This window comes from Meles meles, chromosome 14, assembly GCF_922984935.1.
Source record: "Meles meles chromosome 14, mMelMel3.1 paternal haplotype, whole genome shotgun sequence".
Taxonomy (NCBI): Eukaryota; Metazoa; Chordata; class Mammalia; order Carnivora; family Mustelidae; genus Meles; species Meles meles.
The window spans coordinates 2004561-2027576 of NC_060079.1; the positions used below are offsets into that span (position 1 = coordinate 2004561).

The 23016-nt window shown below is 43.8% G+C and overlaps 1 protein-coding gene and 1 pseudogene across 7 annotated transcripts; one reads left to right on the plus strand and one right to left on the minus strand.

Annotated features, from left to right (window-relative positions):
• Window positions 1-1195: 1195 nt before the first annotated feature.
• On the plus strand, window positions 1196-22542 carry PTPN18 (protein tyrosine phosphatase non-receptor type 18). Of its 7 annotated transcripts, none has more exons than XM_045977972.1 (15): window positions 1196-1364; window positions 2925-3033; window positions 3275-3351; window positions 3431-3526; window positions 3640-3678; window positions 18291-18359; window positions 19149-19211; window positions 19422-19564; window positions 19960-20026; window positions 20110-20187; window positions 20268-20357; window positions 20629-20717; window positions 21434-21636; window positions 22068-22142; window positions 22346-22542. In XM_045977972.1, exons 1-15 carry the CDS (start codon window positions 1272-1274, stop codon window positions 22411-22413), a joined length of 1359 nt encoding a protein of 452 aa, XP_045833928.1. In that variant the 5' UTR covers window positions 1196-1271; the 3' UTR covers window positions 22414-22542. The 7 variants fall into 7 exon arrangements, with proteins under 7 accessions (XP_045833928.1, XP_045833929.1, XP_045833930.1 ...); XM_045977973.1 differs by having other exon boundaries at window positions 20668-20717; XM_045977974.1 differs by lacking the exon at window positions 18291-18359.
• Window positions 15779-16319, minus strand: LOC123924965 (annotated as a pseudogene).
• Window positions 22543-23016: the final 474 nt, after the last annotated feature.

Consider the following 23016-nt stretch of genomic DNA (forward strand, 5'->3'; position numbering starts at 1 on the left):
TGAGTAGCTGGTACAGACACCGGAGACAGCAAGGCCAAAAACCAAAGCCTTTTGAAAAAAAAGAGTTTGCCCATCGCTAACTCAACATTCTAATAATCCGTAATTAATTAAATCCACAACCTGAACCAATGACCTTGTTGACCCTTCAATCTCTTAAAGTACACCTCACCCCATTGGTTAACCTTTGACACCTCAACGACCTCAAACTGGACTCCACAGACACCCCTTCTGGTGACAGCCCCTGAAATTCCTTCCATGACCTCCGGAGCCCTGCTGGTTGACGGGTGGGCTGACCCATCCACGCAGGCAGAAGCCCTAGGCTCCTCTAGGCTTTCTCTAGCCTCCCCTTGGTGACCTGGGGAACTGGATCACCATGTTGTCCTCTGGCCTTTTCCTGCCCATTTTCTGAAGGTGAGAGTGTGCAGACAGCAAAAAAGAGAAGCTCTTTGAAAGCCTTGAGAACATCTTTTTCTCCCTGGAACCCATTTTAACGGCCTCAGTTCTGTTTCCCTGCATGTCTATGTGGGTTGAGATTTTTAAATTCAGAAAGGATCCTGGCGCCCCCAGTTCCTCCTAGTCCGACCCAAAAAGAGGAACCTCAGGAAACAGAGACACAGAAACATCCGCTTCCATGCGGTCTTTCTCACAGCGGGGGTGTCCGGTGTCATTCCCAACACACATACCGCCCCGCTGCAACCTTGGCAACCTCCAGTGACCTCCCTCGGGCCCCGCCGCCGTAGCGCACAGTGAAGGATGCCCCCAACCCAGGGTCCTCGAGGAGGAGTTGCAGCTCCATCTCGGCGACCATCAGAGCCCAGTCTCTCTCTCAGGGAAACAACCTGGGAGGCCAGGCGAGAATGCAAGGGCGTCTACCCAACGCGGGCCCTTGGATGAAGGTTGGCCCCGGGCGCGGGTCCCGGGACCAAGCGGGAGACAACGTCCAGAGGATTCTGCGGACTCAGCCAACATGCCCGAGGCCCATAAAAAGGGAAGCACCAGCTCTGGACGCCTCAGACCCAGAGGAAGAGGACCTACGTCTCCCGCCGCTGCCTGGGTCAGCGAGCCTGTGGGCGTACCGGGGCGAGCTCGGAATGTTATTGGCCGAGGGGCGAGACCTACCTGCCGCCTGCTGCGCGCTTCCATTGGGTCGCAAGATCGGAGGCGAGGCCTCCGCAGGCCGCCTCCGCCTCCAGTTTTCTTGACTAGGTACTCGCGCGGAGCGCCGCTGCGGAGGTGGAGCTCGCCAGCCCGCCTCGTCAGCCCGCCGCGTCATGAACCGCAGCTTGGACGCTGTGCAGAGCTTCTTGGAGCGGTTGGAGGCGCGAGGCGGCCGGGAGAGAGCGGTCCTGGCCGGCGAGTTCAGCGTGAGTGGGCAAGAGTGGACGACCAAACCGCGCGCTCTGATTCCTGGTCCCGGACTGTCCGGATATCTGTACTGTGCGCCCTGCCGCGCTTTGCGCCCACCCCCGCCCCTTTTTCTCAACCTCCAAGGGTGTCTCCTCGCCTCAAGGTCTATTTTTCTCTTTCCAGCACCTCTCTGTCGCTCTCTTCCCTGTCCCCATCCTCTGCCCACAGAGCCCCAGAGGGCGAAGTCCACGGCCGGTTGGGCGGTGCCGCCCACGCCCTCGGGTCCCTGTGCCCTCTCATCCAGCTCCCAGAACAGTCCCACTGCTGGGTGGACCTGGAGAAGCCGGCTCCCCAAGGGAAGGCAGGCGCGCACTTGCACTGGACACCGGTCAGCCCTGGTCTCTGTGATCATGTAGAAGAAGGGGCCAGGAGAAGAGGACCCGAGAAGCCCTACTGCGGGTGGGGAGAAGAGGGGATGGTGCTGTGGGTGCCGGACTCTAATAGGAGCTGTGACCTAGGGTACTTTACCTGGGTCCTCTGGTGTCAGTTTCTCCTTGGGTAAAACGCTAAGGTTAATGACTGAACTGGCATGAGGAACAGGTGTGGGTGAAAAAGCGCCTAGCAGATCTTGAGCGCTCACTTTGTAGGTCCCTTTGTCACTAGTTACAAAGATTCTCTCTTTTTTTTTTTTAAATATATTCATTTATTTAACAGAGAGAGAGACAGAAAGAGCACAAATAGGCAGAGAGGCAGGTAGAGAGAGGAAGGGAAAGCAGGCTCCCGCTGAGCAGAGAGCCCAATGCGGGGCTCGATCCCAGGACCCTGCGATCATGCCCTGAGTCAAAGGCAGAGGTTTAACCCACTGAGCCACCCAGGTGCCCCACTAGTTATAAAGATTCTAAACATTACAGTGCTGTAATACAAGCCATGTGTAAGGAATGCTATGCAGCATCCTAGGCATTGGTAGGTGTTACTTATCGTCTGATTTTGAATAGCTGATGATGGTAATACACTTCACGAATTATAATAATCTAACAGTAACAAAGTATCAATGATATTTTGTTACACAAGTAATGTTATACATTATAATTTATATACATTTTATAGTGTCATATATATCATACTTCATGTTTGTTACATTAAATACATATTACATTACAATTATTGCTTATAATACAATGTAATACAGATTGTGTTTGGGTGGTAGATGCTGAGAGGTTTGAGTGCAACCCTCACTGTTCTACTTCCTGGTTGGGACTTTCGGCAAGTCACTCAACCATGTTGTGCCTCAGCTTTCTTACCTATGTGATGGGAACATCACAATGGAGACCTTGCAGTGATTCAGTGTCGTTAGCACAGAGCCTGGCACAGAGAAGGTGCTCGAGTTGCTATTACTACTATCTCACTACAATTACCCACCCAGGCACCATGCTAAGAGTCTGCATTCACCTCTCACAGACCGTGTGAGAGACACGCACTTGCACACTCCCTACAAGTGCCTCTGTGCCCAGAACTCTGACTTGGCTCCTATCTTCTCTCCTTCCTCTCCCGGACTGGCTAATGGTGCCTTCCACCAGGACATCCAGGCCCACTCAGCCGCATGGAAGACTGACCCTGTGTATTCCACTGAGGCTGGCCGTCTGCCAGGGAATGTGAGGAAGAACCGCTACAAAGATGTGCTGCCATGTAAGTTGGGGGCTTCCTGAGGGAGTCGGTAGGGCTCTGCACACATCTCCACCTCATGGCAGTCCAGTCCACCCCACTATGCTCCCAGTGTACTCTCAGATCCTTGCAAGTGGCTGCATTTCTCCTGAGCAGCTCACAAGTGCACCCAGGTGGGATCCCTGCTGGGTGTGCAGTAACCCTGCTGGCTTTCATCCAGGAGTCTGTCAGGGCCAAAGCACTTTTCTCACCTCTCCCCCGGCAGATGATCAGACACGAGTGATCCTCTCCCTGCTCCAGGAGGAGGGACACGGCGACTACATCAATGGCAACTTCATCCGGGTCAGGCTGGGAGTCAGGGAAGGGGCGGACATGGTGGGGGTGATGGCAAGATCCCAGTGGTGAACTTAGCCTTTACCAGGGCACAGACGGAAGCCAGGCCTACATCGCCACACAAGGACCCCTGCCTCACACCTTGCTAGACTTCTGGCGCCTGGTCTGGGAGTTTGGGGTCAAGGTCAGCCTTAGGGGAGGGTGAGGTGGGGCTAACATTCTGAGTCCTCCCTTGGCCTTGTTTTTCCATTTCCCTAACCCAAATCACTCCCCTCTCCCTTTACCCTTCTTGTCTAGGTAATCCTGATGGCATGTCCAGAAATGGAAAATGGGCTGGTAGGTGTCCTCGGCCCTCTAGAATACATTTCCTTGTGCAGGAAGGAGACAAGAGAAATCTTGCTAGCACCTCCCTGATCCCAGGTCTGAAAGGCCCAATTCTTGGAGTGTCTCCACTATTGCTCTCTTTAATTTTTTGTTGATCTTTTTCCTTTTATTCATGGTGCTCATCCCTGCAGTGTTCACAACCCCTTTACTGTTGGTCTTCACAACCCAAGTCTGCACCACAGACCATAAGGCTTATACTGATCTGTCCCTGGTACAACTCTGATCTCTGTTTTTGCCTCTCTCCTTTATTCACTCTACTCTAGCCATTTCGGCCTTTGCTGTTCCTCAGATGTGCCAGGGATAGCACTGTCTCAGGACCTGTGCCTTGGCTGTTCCCCCTGCCAAAAGCAGTCTTCTTGAATTGCTCTGCTACCATCTTCAGATCTTTGTTCAAATGCTACCTTCTCCATGAGACCTTCCTGGATCTGACATCATTTAAAACTCCCAGTGCTCCTACTCTCCTCCCTGTGTCCTGTTTTCCTTCACAGTTCTTAACCACTTCTAGCAAACAAGGTAATCTACACATTGCTTATTCTCCATCTCCTTAATTAGAAGATAAGTCCAGGGGTGCAGGAATCTTTGTTTTGCCAGTTAGCATAAATTAGTTACTCAATAAATGCATGTCAGCATTGAAGGCACATGGTTTCTACATTCTGGCCTATTCAGTAGAAGGGGTTGTGAAGTAGGGTAACTGCCCAGGGATGAATGGCTGATCATGAAGATCATGAAGTCTGTACAATCTGTAGTGGTGCCCCTTTTTCGTTCCAGATTTGGGTAATTTGGTCTGTCTGTCCATCTCTCCCATGTCAGTCTGGCTAGAGTAAAGATAAGCAAACTTCAGCTATTGTACTAGGTCTGTCTTGCTGCCTTTTTTGGTAAATAAAATGTATTAGAATACAGCCACACTCATATGCTTATATATTGTATATACCCACTTTCATGCTACAGTGGCAGAATTCAGTAGTTGCAAATTGGGTAGATTGAATGACTCAACAAAGTGTAAAATACTTATTATCTGGCCCTTTACAGAAAATGTTAGCGATCTCTGGATTAGAGGTTTGTCAATTGTTGTTGCTGTTGTTGTTGTTATTGTTTTTTTTAAAGAACCAGCTTTGTGTTTTATTCATTTTTCTGTTTTACATTTCTTATTTCATCAATTACTTTTCATCTTTTTCATTTCCTTCCTAATGCTTATTTATGTTTAACTTGCTCCTATTTTTCTAGTTTCTCTTTTTTTTAAGATTTTATTTATTTATTTGACAGATAGAGATCACAAGTAGGCTGAGAGGCAGGCAGAGAGAGGAAGGGAAGCAGGCTCCCTGTTGAGCAGAGAGCCCAATGTGGGGCTCGATCCCAGGACCCTGGGATCATGACCTAAGCTGAAGGCAGAGGCTTTAACCCAGTGAGCCACCCAGGTGCCCCTATTTTTCTAGTTTCTTAAAGTTAGATCATTGATTTGAGATTTTTCTTATTTCATATATAAGCATTTAATGTTATCCATTTTTCTCTAAGCCCTGCTTTAGCTACATCTCACAAACTTGATAAGTTGTATCTTCTTTTTCTATTAGTTCAAAATATATTCTAATTGCCCTTGTGATCTCCTCTTTGACTCCTGGTATTTGACCATGGTTGTACTAAGTTCAAAATATTTGAGGACTTTCCTGTGTATCTTCATGTTATTAATTTTTAGTTAATTCCATTGTGGTCAGACAACTTTATATGATTTCAATCATTTTACATATACTGAGACTTGTTTTACGGCTATGAATATGGTCTTTCTTGGTAAATAGTCTGTGCACACTTGAAAAGAACGTGTATTCTGCTTTTGTGGAGTATTCTAGAAATACCCGTTTAGTTGAGTTGTGTCTTTTTTGAAAGACACTTTAATATTTTTTGTTGTCTTTACGGTATTTTATAAATCTTTACTAATTTCTTTCCTCTAAATGTTCTATCAATCTCTGAAAGAGGAGTGATGAAATCTCCAACCATTCTATAACTGCCAATTAGGACAAATATTATGCAAATTTTACTGTTTGCATGAATTTTTAGGGTGTCTACTTGCCTATCATTTGCTGAAATAATGTTGAAATCTCTAATTTTAAAATTATCTGTCTTCTTAGTTCTGATAGTTTCTGCTTCAGCTATTTTGAAACTCTGTAATTGAGTACATACACAGCTAGGGTTATGTCTTTCTGATGAATCAATCCCTTTTCCAATATGTAAGGTTCCTTTCTATCTCTGGCAAAACTCCTTTTCTGAAGTGGACTGTGATACTAGTATAGGCATTTAGATTGTGCTAGAGTGTACACATCTTCTTCCATTCTTTTATTTTTTAATCTATGTTCATCTTTATTTTTAAAGTGTCTTGTAAGTGGCATATTGTAAGGACTTACTTTTTTATTTAGTCTGACAATCTCTGCCTTTAATTGGAGTATTTAGTTGTTAATATAATTATCAATAACGTTGGGTCTAAATCTACCATCTTTGTTTTCTATTTGTTCCATCGGTTCTTTGTCCCTTTATTCTTTTCTGTCTTCTTTCAGATTGAGAATTTTTTATTTTTGATTTATTTATTTGAAAGAGAGAAAGAGAGAGCAAGCACGAGTCGGGAAGAGAAGGAGAAAAAGATTCCCCACTGAGCTGGGGCCTGACGTGGGTCTCGATCCCAGGACCCCAAGACTATGACCTGAGCCAAAGGCAGATGCTTAACTGACTGAGCCACCCAGGTGCCCTTAGATTGAGAATTTTTATGAATCCATTTCAAAATCATTATATACTTATTAGTTATACCGCCGTGTATTATGTGCATAGTGTGGCTTTAGAGTTTACCAGTTATATCTTTAACTTATCACAGTATACACTCAAATAATATTATACCATTTCATTTAAAACATAAGAACTTTATACTAACATACTTCAAATTTCCCATTCCCTGCTTTATGTTACTGTTGCCATAGGTTTTAATTCTAAATATGAAATATACTCCACAATGCACTATTATTTTTACTTTAGATTGTCTTTTTCTTATTTTTTAAATTTTTTATTTTAATTCCAGTATAGTTATACAGTGTCATATTAGTTTAAGTGTATGATATAGTAATTCAGCAATTCTAAGTATTATTCCATGACCATTATGGTAAGTGTACTCTTTTTTTTTTTTCATTTTATTTTATTTCTATTCAGTGTTCCAGCATTCATTGTTTATGCACCACATCCAGTACTCCATGTAATACGTGCCCTCCATAATACCCACCATGAGGCTCACCCAACCCCCCAGCCCCCTTCCCTCCAAAAGCCTCAGTTTGTTTCTCAGAGTCCACAGTCCCTCATGGTTTGTCTCCACCTCCAATTTCCCCCACGCACTTCTCTGCTCCATCTCCCAGTGTCCTCCATGTTATTCCTTATACTCCACAAGTAAGTGAAACCATATGATAATTGACTCTCTCTGTTTGACTTATTTCACTCAGCATAATCTCTTACAGTCCTGTCCATGTTGATATAAAAATTGGGTATTCATCCTTTCTGATGGAGGCATAATACTCCATTGTGTATATGCACCATCTCTTCTTTATCCATTAGTCCATTGAAGGGCATCTTAGTTCTTCCCACAGTTTGGTGACTGTGGCCATTGCTGCTATGAACATTTGGGTACAGATGGCCCTTCTTTTCACTACATCTGTGTCTTTGGGGTAAATACCCAGTAGTGCAATTGCAGGGTCATAGAAAAGCTCTATTTTTAATTTCTTCAGAATCTCCACACTGTTTTCCAAAGTGGCTGTAGCAACTTGCATTTCCACAACAGTGTAAGAGGTTCCCCTTTCTCCACATCCTCTCCAACACACGTTGTTTACTGTCTTGTTAATTTTGGCCATTCTAACTGGTGTAAAGTGGTATCTCAACGTAGTTTTGATTTGAATCTCCCTGATGGCTAATGATGTTTAACATTTTTTCATGTGTCTGTTAGCCATTTGTATGTCTTCATTGGAGAAGTGTCTGTTCATGTCTTCTGCCCATTTGTTGACATGATTATCTGTTTTGTGTGTGTTGAGTTTGAGCAGTTCTTTTTTTTTTTTTTAAGGATTATTTATTTCTTTATTTATATGACAGACAGAGGTCATAAGTAGGCAGAGAGGCAGGCAGAGACAGAGAGAGGGAAGCAGGCTCCCTGCTGAGCAGAGAGCCCGATGCGGGGCTCGATCCCAGGACCCTGAGACCATGACCTGAGCCGAAGGCAGAGGCTTTAACCCACTGAGCCACCCAGGTGCCCCAAGTTTGAGGAGTTCTTTATAGATCTTGGATATCAGCCCTTTGTCTGTGGTGTCATTTGTGAATATCTTCTCCCATTCCGTGGGTTGCCTCTTTGTTTTGTTGACTGTTTCCTTTGCTGTGCAGAAGCTTTTGATCCTGATGAAGTCCCAAAAGTTCATTTTTACTTTTGTTTCCTTTGTCTTTGGAGACATATCTTGAAAGAAGTTGCTGAGGCCAATGTCAAAGAGGTTACTGCTGATGTTCTCCTCTAGGATTTTGATAGATTCCTGCCTCACATTGAGGTCTTTTATCCATTTTGAGTTTATCTTTGTGTATAGTGTAAGAGAATGGTCGAGTTTCATTCTTCTACACATAGTTGTTCAATTTTCCCAGCACCATTTATTGAAGAGACTGTCTTTTTTCCACTGTATATTTTTTCCTGCTTTGTCAAAGATTATTTGACCATAGAGTTGCAGGCCCATATTTGGGCTCTCTACTCTGTTCCACTGGTCTATGTATCTGTTTTTGTGCCAGTACCATGCTGTCTTGGTGATCACAGCTTTGTAGTAAAGCTTGAAATCAGGCAATGTGATACCCCCAGTTTTGTTTTTCTTTTTCAACATTTCCTTAGCAATGTGGGGACTCTTCTGGTTTCATACAAATTTTAGGATTGTTTGTTCCAGCTCTTTGAAAAATGCTGGTGGAGGGACGCCTGGGTGGCTCAGTTGGTTAAGCAGCTGCCTTTGGCTCGGGTCATGATCCCGGCGTCCTGGGATCGAGTCCCAGTTCGGGCTCCTTGCTCAGCAGGGAGCCTGCTTCTCCCTCTGCCTCCATCTGCCAGTGCTCGCTCTCTCTCTCTGACAAAGAAATAAAATCTTAAAAAAAAAAAATGCTGGTGAAATTTTGATTGGGATGGCATCAGAAGTATAGATTGCTCTAGGCAGTATAGACATTTTAACAATGCTTCGGATCCATGAGCATGGAATGGTCTTCCATGTTTTTGTGTCTTCTTCAGTTTCTTTCATAAGTGTTCTGTAGGTCCTCGAGTACAGATCCTTTGCCTCTTTAGGATAAGTGTACTCTTAATCCCCTTCACCTGTTTCACCCATTTCCCACCCCTACCTTCCCTCTGGTAACCACCTGCTTATTCTCTATAGTTAAGTCTGTTTTTTGGTTTCTCTCTTTTTTTTTTCCCTCATTTATTTGTTTTGTTTCTTAAGTTCCACATATGAGTGGAATCATATGGTATTTGTCTTTCCCCAACTGATTCTTTTCACTTAGGATTATACCCTCTAGATCCACCCATATTGTTGCAAGTGGCAAAATTTCATTGTATATTCCATATATATATATATATTCCATATATATAATATTCCATATATATATATATATATATATATATATCTCACATCTTCTTTATCCATTCATCTATTGATGGACACTTGGCCTTCTTCCATAATTTGGTTATTGTAAATAATGCAGCAATGAACACAGGGGTGCATGTATCCTTTTTTTTAAAGATATTATTTATTTATTTGACAGACAGAGATCACAAGTAGGCAGAAAGGCAGGCAGAGAGAGAGGGGGAGAAGCACGCTCCCTGCTGAGCAGAGAGCCCAATGTGGGGCTCGATCCCAGGACCCTGGGATCATGACCTGAGCTGAAGGCAGAGGCTTTAACTCACTGAGCCACCCAGGTGCCCCACATATATCCTTTTGAATTAGTGTTTGAGTATTCTTTGGATGAATACCAAGTAGTGCAATTACTGGATCATAGGGTAGTTCCATTTTATTTTTTGAGGAACCACCATACTGTTTTCCAGAGTAGCTGTACCAGTTTACATTCCCAACAGTGCACAATGGTTCTTTTATCTCCACATCCTTGCCAACACTTGATGTTTCTTATATTTTTTATTTTAGTGATTCTGACAGGTGTGAGGTGATATCTCATTGTGTTTTGATTTGCATTTCCCTGATGATGAGTGATGTCGAGTGAGCATCCTTTCATATATCTGTTGGCCATTTGGATATCTTCTTTGGAGAAATGTCTGTTCATGTCTTTTGTCCATTTTTTAATTGGATTATTTCCTGTTTGGCTGTTGAGTTGAATCGGTTTTTTATATATTTTGTATACTAACCCTTTATCAGATATGTCATTTGCAAACATCTTCTCCCATTCAATAGGTCATTTTTTTTTAGTTTTATTGTTTGTTTCCTTTGTATGCAAAAGCTTTTTATTTTGCCACAGCCATCAGATAAGAAAATGAAATGCCATCCAGTGGTACTTATTTTGCCACAGCACTCAGATAAGAAAAGGAAATATCATCCAAATTGATAAGCAAGAAGTAAAACTTTAACTTTTTGTGGATGACATGATACTATATATAGAAAATCCTAAAGACTACACAAAAAATTACTAAAACCAATAAATGGAGTAAGGTCACAGTATACAAAATCAGTGTATGTAAATATTTTGCATTTCTATACACTAATAATGAACCAGCAGAAAGATAAATTAAGAAAACAATCCAATTTACAATTGTACCAATAATAGTAAAATACCTAGAAATAAACTTAACTAAGGAAGTGAAAAATCTATACACTATAAACTATAAAACACTGAAGAAAAAATTGAAGATGACACAAATAAATGAAAATATATTCCATGCTCATGGATTAGAAGAAGAAATATTGTTAAAATGTCCATTCTATCCAAAGCAATCTAATGCAATCCCTATCAAAATAGCAACAGCACTTTTCACAGAACTAGAACAATCCTGAAATTTTGATGGAACCAGAAAAGACCCCGAATAGCCAAAGCAAAAAAAAAAAAAAGAAAATATAAAGTTGGAGATAGCACAATTCCAGATTTTAAGTTATATTACAAAGCTGTAGTAATCAAAATAGTATGATACTGGCACAAAAATAGACACGTAGATCAATGGAATAGGATAGAAAGCCCGGATATAAACCCATGATTATATGGTCAATTAATCTATTAATCTTCAGCAAAAGAGGCAAAAATATGCCATGAGAAAAAGAATCTCTTCAATAAATAGTGCTGGGAAAAGTGGATATCTACGTGCAAAAAAAAAAAAAAAAAAAGAGAAAGAGAAAGGAAACTGGACGACTTTCTTACACCACACACAAAAATAAACTCATAATGGATTAAAGACCTAAATGTGAGACCCAAAAGCATAAAAATCCTAGAAGAGAGTATAGGCAGTAATTTGTCTTGCATTGGTCATAGCAGTGTGCTTCTCAGTATGCCTCAGCAAAGGAAACAAAAGCAAAAATAAACTGTTGGGACTAAATAGCTTTATCAAGATGCACTTAAGGGGCACCTGGGTGGCTCAGTGGGTTAAAGCCTCTGCCTTCAGCTTGGGTCCTGATCTCAGGGTCCTGGGATCAAGCCCTGCATGGGGCTCTCTGCTCAATGGGGAGCCTGTTTCCCCTTCTGCCTCTCTGCCTACTTGTGATCTCTCTCTGTCAAATAAATAAAACAATCTTTTTTTAAAAAGTATAATTTATCCATTTAAAGTGTGCAATTCAGTTGTTTTTGGTGTATTCCTGAGTTATGTAACCGTCGCTGCAATAAATTTTAGAAAATTTCCATACTCCACAAAGAAATACTGTATCCATTGGCAGTCACTCCCCATTTCTTCATCCAGGGTAACCCCTACTCTATTATTGGTCCCTATAGGTTTGACCACTCTGGACTTTTCATGTAAACTGAATCATATGATATGTTGTCTTTGTGACTGGGTCCTTTCACTTAGCATGTTTTTAAAATTTCATGCATATTACAGCATGTGTCAGTACTTGACTCCTTTTTATTGTTTAACAGTATTCCATTGAAAGGATCTACCGCATTTTATTTATTCATGTATCAGTTTATAGAATGTGAGTTGCTTTCACTTTTTGGCTATGAATAATGCTGCTTTTGAATAATAATGCTTATGAAAATGCAAGTTTTTGCATAGAAGCTTGTTTTCAGTTCTCTCAGGTACATACCTAGAAGTGGAATTGGTACATCATATGATAACTCCATTCTTAATATTTTGAGGAACTGTCATTCTGTTTTCCACAGTTACATCATTTTACCTTCCAATCAGCAATGTATGAGGATTTGAATTCACATTCTCACCATTACTTGTCTGTCTTTTTTTTTAACTCTTGTTATTTTTTTTAGCACTTATTTGTCTGTCTTTTCACCATTGAATGGTCTTGTTATCCTTGTTGAAAGTCAATTGACTATAAATGTAAGGGTTTATTTCTGGGCTCTCAACTTTATTCCATTGATTGGTAGGTCTATCTTTGTACCAGTACGATACACTTTTTATTATTGTAACTTTATAGTAAGTTTTGAAATCAAGAAATGTAAAGAAAGAGGGAAAAAAAAGAAATAAGGAAATATGAGTCCACCAGATTTCTTTTTTTTTTTTTTTTCAAGATTGTTTCGACTTTTCTGGGTCACTTGCTGTGCAGAGAAGAGTAATATAGCAGGCTTATGATTTTTAAAAAAGATCTTCCGATGGGATTGGGAGAGAGACAAACCATAAGAGACTCTTAATCTCACAAAACAAACTGAGGGTTGCCAGGTAGGGAGAGGGTGGTGGGGTTATGGACATTGGGGAAGGTATGTACTATGAAGTGTGTAAACCTGACAATTCACAGACCTGTATCTCTGGGACTGATAATACATTACACATTAATAAAAACATAAGAAAATTTAAAAAAATTTTAAAAATATCTTCCTACTAGGTTAGATCTTGCCTCGAAACTGGATTTCTTTTTTTTTTGTTTGTTTTTTAAATATTTTATTAATTTGACAGAGAGAAATCACAACTAGGCAGAGAGGCAGGCAGAGAGAGAGGAGGAAGCAGGCTCCCCGCGGAGTAGAGAGCCCGATGCCGGGCTCGATCCCAGGACCCTGGGATCATGACCTGAGCCTAAGGTAGAGGCTTTAACCCACTGAGCCACCCAGGCGCCCCTCGAAACTGGATTTCTTTCTTTTTTTTTTTTTTTAGATTTTTATTTATTTATTTGACAGACAGAGATCACAAGTAGGCAGAGAGGCAGGCAGAGAGAGAGGAGGAAGCAGGCTCCCTGCTGAGCAGAGAGCCTGACGCGGGGCTCCATCCCAGGACCCTGAGATCATGACCTGAGCCGAAGGCAGAGGCTTTAACCCACTGAGCCACCCAGGCGCCCCCGAAACTGGATTTCTAATGAAAGTAGCTCACTACACTTGAACTGTTTGTATAAACAGTATGGTTTATTTGAACACCTGCCTGCCTTCTGGGAGTCTGAAGTTTTGGTATATGCTAGTTAGAGGGGGCCCACATATCACATGAATGCCCCAGTGAATTCCCTGGGCACTGACTGCCTAATGAGCTTCCCTGGGATATTTCACACATGTTGTCACAAATCATTGCTGGGGGAATTCAGCACATTGTGTATGACTGGGAGAAGCCGCTTGGGAAAATACCCTTGGAAGCAGGAACCTTGTTTCCCTCACTTAGCCCTGTGCATCTTCTCCCTTTGCTGATTTTTTTCTGTAGCTTTTCATTGTAATAAGTCATAGCCATGAGTACAACTCTGTGCTGAGTCCTATGAGACCCCTAGTGAATCATCAAACATGAGGGTGGTCTTGGGTATCTATGACACACTCATTAATGTTAACATATTAATGTTAAGATTAGCTTGCCAATATCTTCTAAAAGCCCTCTGGGATTTTGATAAGGAATGCATTGAACTATCAATTTGGGAGCTATTGCCTTCTTAACCATATTGTCTTCCATTCCATGAGCATGGATGTTTTTCCATTTATCTAGGTCTTTTTAAATTTCTCTTAGCAATAGTTTTATAGTGCTTGGCTTAGAAGTCTTGCACTTTTTAAAAATTTATTCCTAAGTAGTTTATACTTTTTGATGCTATTGTAAATAGAGTGATTTTCTTAATTTCATTTTCAGTTTCCTTATTGCAAACCAAATAGTTTTCACTATATAGAAATACAATTGATTTTTCTGTATTGATATTATATCCTGCAACCTTGCTGAACTCCTTTATTCGCTTTAGTAGTATATGTGTGGGTGTGGGTATGTATAAAACTTAGGGTTTTCCATATACAATATGCCATCATCAACAAATTGAGATACTTTTGCTCCTTTTCTTTTTAAGATTTATTTATTTGTCCGGGTTGGGGGAAAGAATGAGCACATGCACAACCAGGGAGAAAGCAGGCAGAGGGAGAAGCAGGCTACATCCTGAGCAAGGAGCCCAATATGGGACTGGATCTGAAGACCCTGGGATCATGACCTGAGCTGAAGGCAGACACCCAACCAGTGAGCCACCCAGGCATCCCTGCTGCTTCTCTTCTAATCCAGTACTCTTTCTTCCTTCTTCCTTCTGGCCCTCCCTATTTTTCTTTTTCTCTTCCTTCCTCCCTCTCTCCTTTCTTCCATTACTTTTTTCCTAATTGCACTGACTAGACTTCTCAGTACAAAGTTGAACAGAAGTGGCAAGTGCAACCTGATTTTAAGGGCAAAACATCCAGTCTTTCATCATAAACCTAAGGATTGGTTGTAGAGTTTTTTTGTAGATGTGTTGTTGTGGTGGTTATGGTTGTTTTGATCAGACTAAGGAGTTCCCTTCCATTTCTAGTTAACTTTTTATTTTTATCATGAACAGCTGTTGGATTTTGTCCAAAAAATTTTTTCTGCATCTATTCAGGCGATCATGTGTTTTTGTTTTATTTTCTATTAATATGGTATATGACATTGATTTTTTTGTATCTACAACCTTGCATTTCTGAGAGTAATCCAACTTGGTCATGGTGTATAACCCTTTGCTGGTGCTTTGTTGAGGATATTTATATGTCTGTATTAATGAAACATTGGTTAGTAGTGTTCTTTTCTTGTGATATTTATGTCTGGTTTTGATATCAGATTAATACTGGCCTCAAACAATATGTTGGGAAATGGGCCTCCAATTTAAAAAAAAAATGTGAAGGATTGTTATTAATTTTTCTTTGTTTTATAAAATTCACTAGACTATCTTTTTTAAATGTTAAAAATAAGAAATATCGGGGTGCCTGGGTGGCTCAGTGGGTTAAGGTCTTACTCTGCCTTCGGCTCAGGTCATGGTCTCAGGGTCTTGGGATCGAGCCCCGCATCGGGCTCTCTGCTCAAGCAGGGAGACTGTTTCCTCCTCTCTCTCTCTCTGCCTGCCTCTCTGCCTACTTGTGATCTCTGTCTGTCAAATAAATAAATAAAAATCTTTAAAAAAAATAAGAAATATCTTTTACATTTAGCCACATATTAGGTTTTTCTTTACCCTTCATTCTTTTGTGTAGATCCATATTTCATCTAGTTCCTTTTGTATGAACAGCTTACTTGACTGTTTCTCACAGTACAGGCTTGTTTGTGATAAAGTTCCTCAGCTTTTGTTTGTCTGAAAGTTTTAATTTCAGCATTTTTAGAATGTCACAACTTTCACCTGTGATTTGCAGAGTTTCTGACAAAATTCTGTCATTCTTATCTTTGTGCTTAATATATAATGTGTCTTTGTGTATATATATATATGATGTGTTAAGTTTTCTCTCTCTCTTCCTCTCTTCTCTCTGGAAATTTAATCATGATCTGCCTTGGGGTGTTTTTTTTTTTTTTAAGATTTTATTTATTTGTCAGAGAGAGACGGAGAAAGCACAAGTAAGGAGAGTGGCAGGCAGAGGGAGAAGGAGAAGCAGCCTCCCCCCCTGAGCAGGAGATACGGGACTCGATCCCAGGACCCTGGGATCATGACCTGAGCTGAAGGCAGATGCTTAACCAACTGAACCAGCCAGGCATCCCTTGGTGTGGCTTTTTTGGTTTTTGTTTTTTGTTGTTTTTTGTTTGTTTGTTTTTGCAGGGTGGGTAAAGAAATCTTTAATGAGGATTCAAGGTACAAAAGGAAGATGTGGAGGACGGGTGGTCAGCCCCAGGAAGCTCATGTGTACATGGCTCCATGAAGGTTCTCAAGTCGGTGCTTTTGCTGCTGCTTGCGAGCCTTATCTCGTCTGTGCTCCTCATAAGTGTCATCATCAGTGGGCAGCTCATGGCGGCACAGGGGGCAGGAATTTGTCAGCCTGAGAGCCCCTGATGACTGTCCTGGGAAGGTTCTCAACCACAGTCTTGGCAGCAGGTGGTGATCCCAATCTACTACCAACCCCAAGTCTTCAAAGTCCATCCTATTGAAAAGTGACCTTGCGAGCTCCAGCAGCATATTGGTTTGGGCCTCCTGCTCGGAATTCAACGGCTCGCAGTCATGTTCATAAAATAGGACGCCATGGCAGCCCTGGTGTGGCTTTTTTTATGTTTATTCTCCCTGTAGTTGGCTTTCTTGGATGTGTGGGTTTGTGGTTTCATCAAATTTGGAAAACTTTCCAGGAATTATTTTTTCCAATATAGTTTCTGTTCTCCCCTCTCTCCTCTCCTTCTTCTGGACTTCAGATGCACATACATTAGGTATATTTGGTATTTGGTATATTTTATATATTGGTATTTTTGGTATATTTGGTATATTTCCATATTTGGTATATTTGCTATTTTTTGGTGTATTTCCGCAGGTAACTGATTCTTTGTTCATTTCTTCCCAGTAGTTTTTTTTTTTTTCATTTTATTTAATTTATTTTTTTTCCATTTTATGTATTTTTTTCAACATAACAGTATTCATTGTTTTTGCACAACACCCAGTGCTCCATGCAAAACGTGCCCTCCCTATTACCCACCACCTGGTTTTTTTTTTTTTTTTTTTTTTTTCATTTTAACTAGATGCTATTACTATGGTCTTTTTGTTCACTGATCTTTTCTTTTGTGTCTAATCTGCTATTAGACAGTGAATTTTTTATTTCATGTATCTTACTTTTCCTCCCTAGAAGTTTCATTTTGGTATTTTCTCTATCTTTTGTGTCACTTTCATTATGTTCATGTTTTTCTTTCATCTTCAAGTATTTTAAAAATATTTTTTAAAAACTGCTTAAAGGTCTTTGTCTACTTCTTTCTTCACCCCTATTGGATCTTCTGTTCACTTATTTTTCTCCTGGTTGTGGATCATGTTTTCTTGTTTCTTTGTTTGTACAGAAAACTTTATTGGATGCTTGAGATTTTTAATTTTGTAGGTAACTGTTGGATTTATTGTCTTCCTTTAAAGAATTTTAGATTTTTTCAAAAAGACAGTTAAATTACTTTTGGAGGTTTGATCACTTTAAGGTTTGTTTTAAAGCTTTTGTAGGCCAGGTCTAGAGTAGCCTTTATTCTAGAACTAATTTCATTCTACTTCTAATACGTGGTCCTTCTTGCTTCCCTATTGAATACCCTTATAGTCAATCAGGTCTCTCCACTCTTGCTGGAGGAATGTAAATTATTTCTATCCCATTATAAACATTATAGTAAATGTTTACCTTATAGGTCCTTAGTTATTATTCTTTCATGGGAAGTTATTCTTTCCTGGCTTCATGGAGTTTCATGATGCTCAGATTATTATTCAGCTAATAATACTCAAGGGGACCATATGCAGGCTTCTGAACTTTTAAATTCTTGTTTGCATAGCTCTGTTCTTCCCAGGACCCTGCCCTTCAAATTCTAGCTGCTTTGGCCACCCTGAGCCATGATCTCTGGCTTCTCAACTCAGTGGGATCATTGGACTCTCCATGTCCTGCAGCCTGGTGACTGCTTCTAGGCAATAAGCTGGGGCAGTCATAAGATTTGACCCATGGTTGGGGCGCCTGGGTGGCTCAGTGGGTGAAAGCCTCTGCCTTCGGCTCAGGTCATGATCCCAGGGTCCTGGGATTGAGCCCCGCATTGGGCTTTCTGCTCAGCAGGGAGCCTGCTTCCTGTTTCCTCTTCTCTCTGCCTGCCTCTCTGCCTACTTGTGATCTCTGTCTATCAAATAAATAAATAAAATCTTTAAAAAAAAATTAAAAAAAAAAAAGATTTGACCCATGGGTTTCCCTTTGTTCACAATCCTGCAATTGTGAACAATGTCTGTGGTCCAATGTCTGAAAATAGTGGCTCATACGTTCTATCCAGTTTTTAGTTGCTTACAGTATTAGAATATTCTGGCCTGTCTTCTTCCTGAATAGTCAGAAGCATGTCTCCACTGTGTGTGCATGTTTAATCTGACAAGGCTGTTCCAGCTGGCCTGCATGATTGGCTACAGCTATCTGTGCTCCCACCAGCAATGCCTGAGGTGTCCTGTGGAGGTGTGGAAGTATTGAGCTGGAACTCTAAAGCAGACTACTGTCTTCACTCTCTGCTCTTTCTCCCTTGCCTTTTGCAGAAAAAGTGTGAGCGCTACTGGGCTCAAGACAAGGAACCACTGCAGATTGGGCTTTTCTGTATCACCCTGGTGAGCTGGGGCAGTGGTGGGAACAGTGTTTTATGAAGTCTTGGATGTTGTGGAAGGTTTCACAGAAGATTCTCAGGGAAGCTTTTGGGCTGGCGTGAAAGACTGAGTAGTTTTCCTACAGTCCTCTCACACTGCAGGGAACTCTCTGGTATTCGCCTGCAAATAGTCAGAACTCAATATATACTTGCTTTTGCATTTTAACTATGACCATGGTTATCTCTGTTATATAAATGTGCCTGGTTAGGCTCTTAAAATCCCTATTTCCCTTACCATTTCATAACTTGAGAAGATCTCTCTCAAGTCAAATATAGTTGGTGCATAATAGCTGCATTAAAGCTCTTGTTGTACAACAAAAGAAATCTTTTTCTTTTCCACTATAAATGAGCTTGTTGCGGTTTTTAAAGATTTTATTTATTTATTTGACAGAGATCACAAGTAGGCAGAGAGGCAGGCAGAGAGAGAGGAAGGGAGGCAGGCTCCCCACCAAGCAGAGCCCAAAGCAGGGCTCGATCCCAGGACCCTGAGATCATGATCTGAACTGAAGGCAGAGGCTTTAACCCACTGAGCCACCCAGGCGCCCCTTTTTGGGGTTTTTAATCATAGTTCTTTCTCCCCTCTATCAGTTGTTTCCTTCAGGAAAGCCATGGGGGATGTTTGAGCTGAATGAATTTTTAAAAATATGTTGTTTGACTTTGATTTTTAATCAGAAATGCTTTGTTTTCTGCAAATGTCTTTTGGCACCTATGGTCTTTGTTCTCCTCTCTGTTCGTACCTGCCCCATATCCTCAGACAAGGAAGAGATGGCTGAATGCAGACATCATGCTCAGGACCCTCCAGGTTACTTTTCAGAAGGTACTTACAGGGGGAGGAGGAGGCTCCCATATGGCGGAGCTGTTTTCTGTCTCTGCTCTCTCATTGTAAAATGGGCATTAGCAATAGTACCTATCTCCTCAGTTATTATCTGTTGGATTTAAATGAAAGTTATTTAGAACTGGGCCTGACATGCAGTAGGTGCCCAATAAATGCTTTTTTATCATTTGCCGCTCTTTTCCTGTGTTTCAGGAATGTCGTTCTGTGTACCAGCTGCAATATATGTCCTGGCCAGACAGAGGAGTCCCTAGCAGTCCAGAACATGTGCTCACCATGGTGGAGGAAGCCCGTCGCCTCCAGGGATCTGGACCCAGCCCCCTCTGTGTCCACTGCAGGTTTAAGAAATGGGTTTTATGGAGGTCTGTTGAGATAAAGATGACTGGGAGTGGGGGGAGGGAGGCCAGGGCAGGCCTCGAAGCCAGTGTCACAGTTTGAGTGCCTCTTTTGAAAAACCTGAGGCCACACTAGCTCATGCTGCATCAACTGAAATTTAGCATTTTGAGTGCAGACTGCCTGCTGGAGAGTAAACACAGAGTTGATGCTCAACAAATGCAAGAAATTAAAAAGTTTTTTTGTGTTTTTTTTTTTTAATTATAATGTGGGGATTCTGAGAATCAAAAGGTGCTGCTGGGTACCTCCATTAGGACCCTCACTCCCAACCCCAAACACCCCATACAGAAGGGGTTGTGGGCAGGTCCTGACCAAGCTTTTGCTTACTCTTGCTTGTCAGCGCGGGCTGTGGGCGGACAGGTGTCCTGTGCACTGTGGATTATGTGAGACAGTTGCTCTTGACCCAGGTATGAATAGGGCATATTTGTGCTTATGTGTAGTGCAGATCCCATGCCCACCAGGTCCTGCTCATGTACCTTCTCTGTCCCAGATGATCCCACCTAACTTCAGCCTCTTCAACGTGGTCCTGGAGATGAGAAAGCAGCGGCCTGCAGCTGTGCAGACAGAGGTGAGAGCCTCAGTCTTAATCCAAGAATACATCCCTCCTCCTTTTGTCTTCCACTTTTGATGATTCCTCTTCCCTACCAGGAGCAATACAGATTCCTATACCACACGGTGGCTCAGATGTTCTTCTCAGCACTCCAAAACACCAGCCCCATTTACCAGAATTTCAAGGAGGTACCAAGGCCCCCTTCCTACTCTCTTCGTATCTACCATCAAAGCCTCAGAGACCAGGACCCAGAGAAGAAGTGTTTGGTCACCATGGACTCTTTCTGGGAGCAGGGACTGACTATGATATCCACCTTTGTCCTCCTTGCTACCTTATCAGACTGTTCTTAAGCTTACCCCTCTACCCCAAGAGTCCATGGAAGTGACCATGGACTTCCCAAACAGGGATCTGGCCAGTTTCCTCCAAGTCTCATACTCCTCCCCTCCTGTCTTTCCCCAGAATTGTGCCCCAGTCTACAATGACGCCCTCTCCTTCCAGACTTCCCAGATGCTTCCCACCACACGGCGCCCACCTGGCCAGGTCCTCAGGTACCCAGCTCCATCTCTTCATTCTTCTCTTTCCAATTTCTCATGCTCAGAGGCTAACTCTTTCCTCCTTCTTGAAACATCAGGCCTTCCTTGCTGTTTAGTTTACCAAATATTCACTGGCTCTTTCTTGGAACTGAGTCCAGGAACCTGCCCCAAGATGACACTGGACCCAGGGATCCCACTGCCTCTGCCTCTAAGGCTAGCCCCTGTGTTAGCCCTTTCTTTGCTTTCCTAGTCATTAATTTAGCAAGTATTTCTTGATGTCGCCCACTCGTCAGGCCTCATGTCAGGTACTGGGGACAGTCAACCTTCCCTTGCAGCAAATCTCATCCCATCGTCCTCGAAACTAGCTCTCCATTTTGAGGCTATCCCTCCCTCCCACCTTTAGATGCCACTTCCTCATTCTTTCATTCAGACATGTACACAAAAATGACCACCCCTTACCTAGCACCAATACCCTCCCATTTTCCTGCCAGGCTGTTCCCTTCCCTTCACCCACCTAACTTGCCAGGCGCTGGAGAGACAGCACCGAACTCCCCTCATCCAGAGACCCCATCCTCTCTCCTCTGAGACCTGCCCGCCTGCTGTCTCCGACCTGACCTGACCTGCGAGCGCCTTGGGTGGGAAGGAAGCCCGCGGTTTGCGAGCGAGGCGCACTCCCCACCCCCTCCCTCGGCTCAGTCACTTCACTTCCTCCCCGCCCTCCCCACCCACAGAAGCATCTCGGTGCCTGGGCCCCCGGCCCTCGCCATGGCCGACACGTACGCGGTGGTGCAGAAGCGCGGGGCACCGGCGGGCACCCGGGCGGGGGCGCGGGGGCGCGGCGCGGAGGAGGGGCCGCTCTACAGCCAGGTGACGCCGCGCGCCCGGCGGCTGCAAGCGCACGCGGAGGACGCGCGGGCGGTGCTGCCCAGCGGCGGTGAGTCCGAGCAGGCAGGGGCGCGAGGCGGGAGGACTGGCACCTTCTGCGCCTTCTCCAGACCCAGTCTTGCTGGGGTCCGGAAGGCCCTGGCGGCCTCGAGGACCCCCGCCCCTGAGTCCGGCCTGGTCCGGGCCCAAGCTGACGTCTGTGCTTTCCCCGCCACGCCTCTGGGACTGATTTCCCAACCCCGTCGCGGCCGGAAGTGTGCCAGGCCCAGTCCTGGGCTGACGGCTGGGGCCTTTTCTCTGGCGACGCTAGGTACTCCCGGCAGCTTTCCGCTCTGCCCCTCCGGCTGCCCTCCCCGCGCCGGCCCTCAGTCGGCCAGCTCAGGCTTCGGGAGCGTGGAGGATGCAGTTCTGCCCCGGGTGGGTTCCGGAGCTCCGTGGGGCTGCCTGAGCCAATCCTTGGGGGTGGTTTTCTGCCCGCAGTTCCTGCTGCCCAAAGCCCTGCTGGGCCTGACGCCTATGAGGACGTGGTGGACGGAGCTCAGAGTGGTGGGCTAGGTAAGTCAGAGCCTGGGTTGCTGGGCCTCGCAGCTTCGAATCCCAGGATTTGGGGGTTTAGGGATGGTGGCAGGGGGCTCACACTCTCCGAGTCCTGTGGATGTGGCTGCAGTAAACCACCAGGGCCTGGAGGCTTGAGGATGACCTTCCACACATCTCTGCGCCTCAGCTTCTCCACGAAACCCATGGTGCCCTTCTTCCAGGATTCAACCTACGCATTGGAAGGCCTAAGGGGCCCCGGGACCCCCCTGCTGAGTGGACCCGCGTGTGAGTGCTGGACCCTGCCTGCCTGTTGCCCCACGTGGGCACCTGGACTGCTGAAGGCCATTCTTTGCTATGTGAAGTGTTGGGAATGGGAAAGCTGGTCTTGGATCAAAATAAAAGTTTCTCAGGGTGGAAATGTAGGGGTTTTGCCCCAGTGATTATAGTATTCAAGGCTGGAGGCTGGGGGAGGTAGTTGGGAGATAATGGCTGGTGAGATTGCAGTGAACAGATTCAAGCAATAACATCAGTAATGGGCCCAACCCCAGGGGACTAGGCAGGTTCTCCCAGGTGTGAAGAAGAGGATGAACAGGTGGGCTTCTGGAGACTGCCCCATCACCATGATGGACTAGTTCATCTCAATATCTGATCCTTCCTCACTCAGATACCCAGCTGAACACAGAAATGGGTGGGCCCTGAAAAACACTGATAGACACACCCTCACCCCCCAACCACCATTCAGACAGATCCAAGCCAGATATAACAACCCAGCAGACTGATTCCAAACAAGTAAAAAGATCCCCACATGGGTACACAGACAGATGGACCCCCAACCAGGACAAGTAGATAGCCATACACCTAGACCGACCTTCAGAGGGACAGTCCACAGCTG

Coding starts and splice junctions, on each gene's coding strand:
- PTPN18 (XM_045977972.1), top strand. CDS start 1,272: ATGAACCGCAGCTTGGACGCTGTGCAGAGCTTCTTGGAGCGGTTGGAG. Junction 18,360..19,148: donor GGCTTTTCTGTATCACCCTG/GTGAGCTGGGGC, acceptor CCATATCCTCAG/ACAAGGAAGAGATGGCTGAA. Junction 19,565..19,959: donor CCCCTCTGTGTCCACTGCAG/GTTTAAGAAATG, acceptor CTTGCTTGTCAG/CGCGGGCTGTGGGCGGACAG.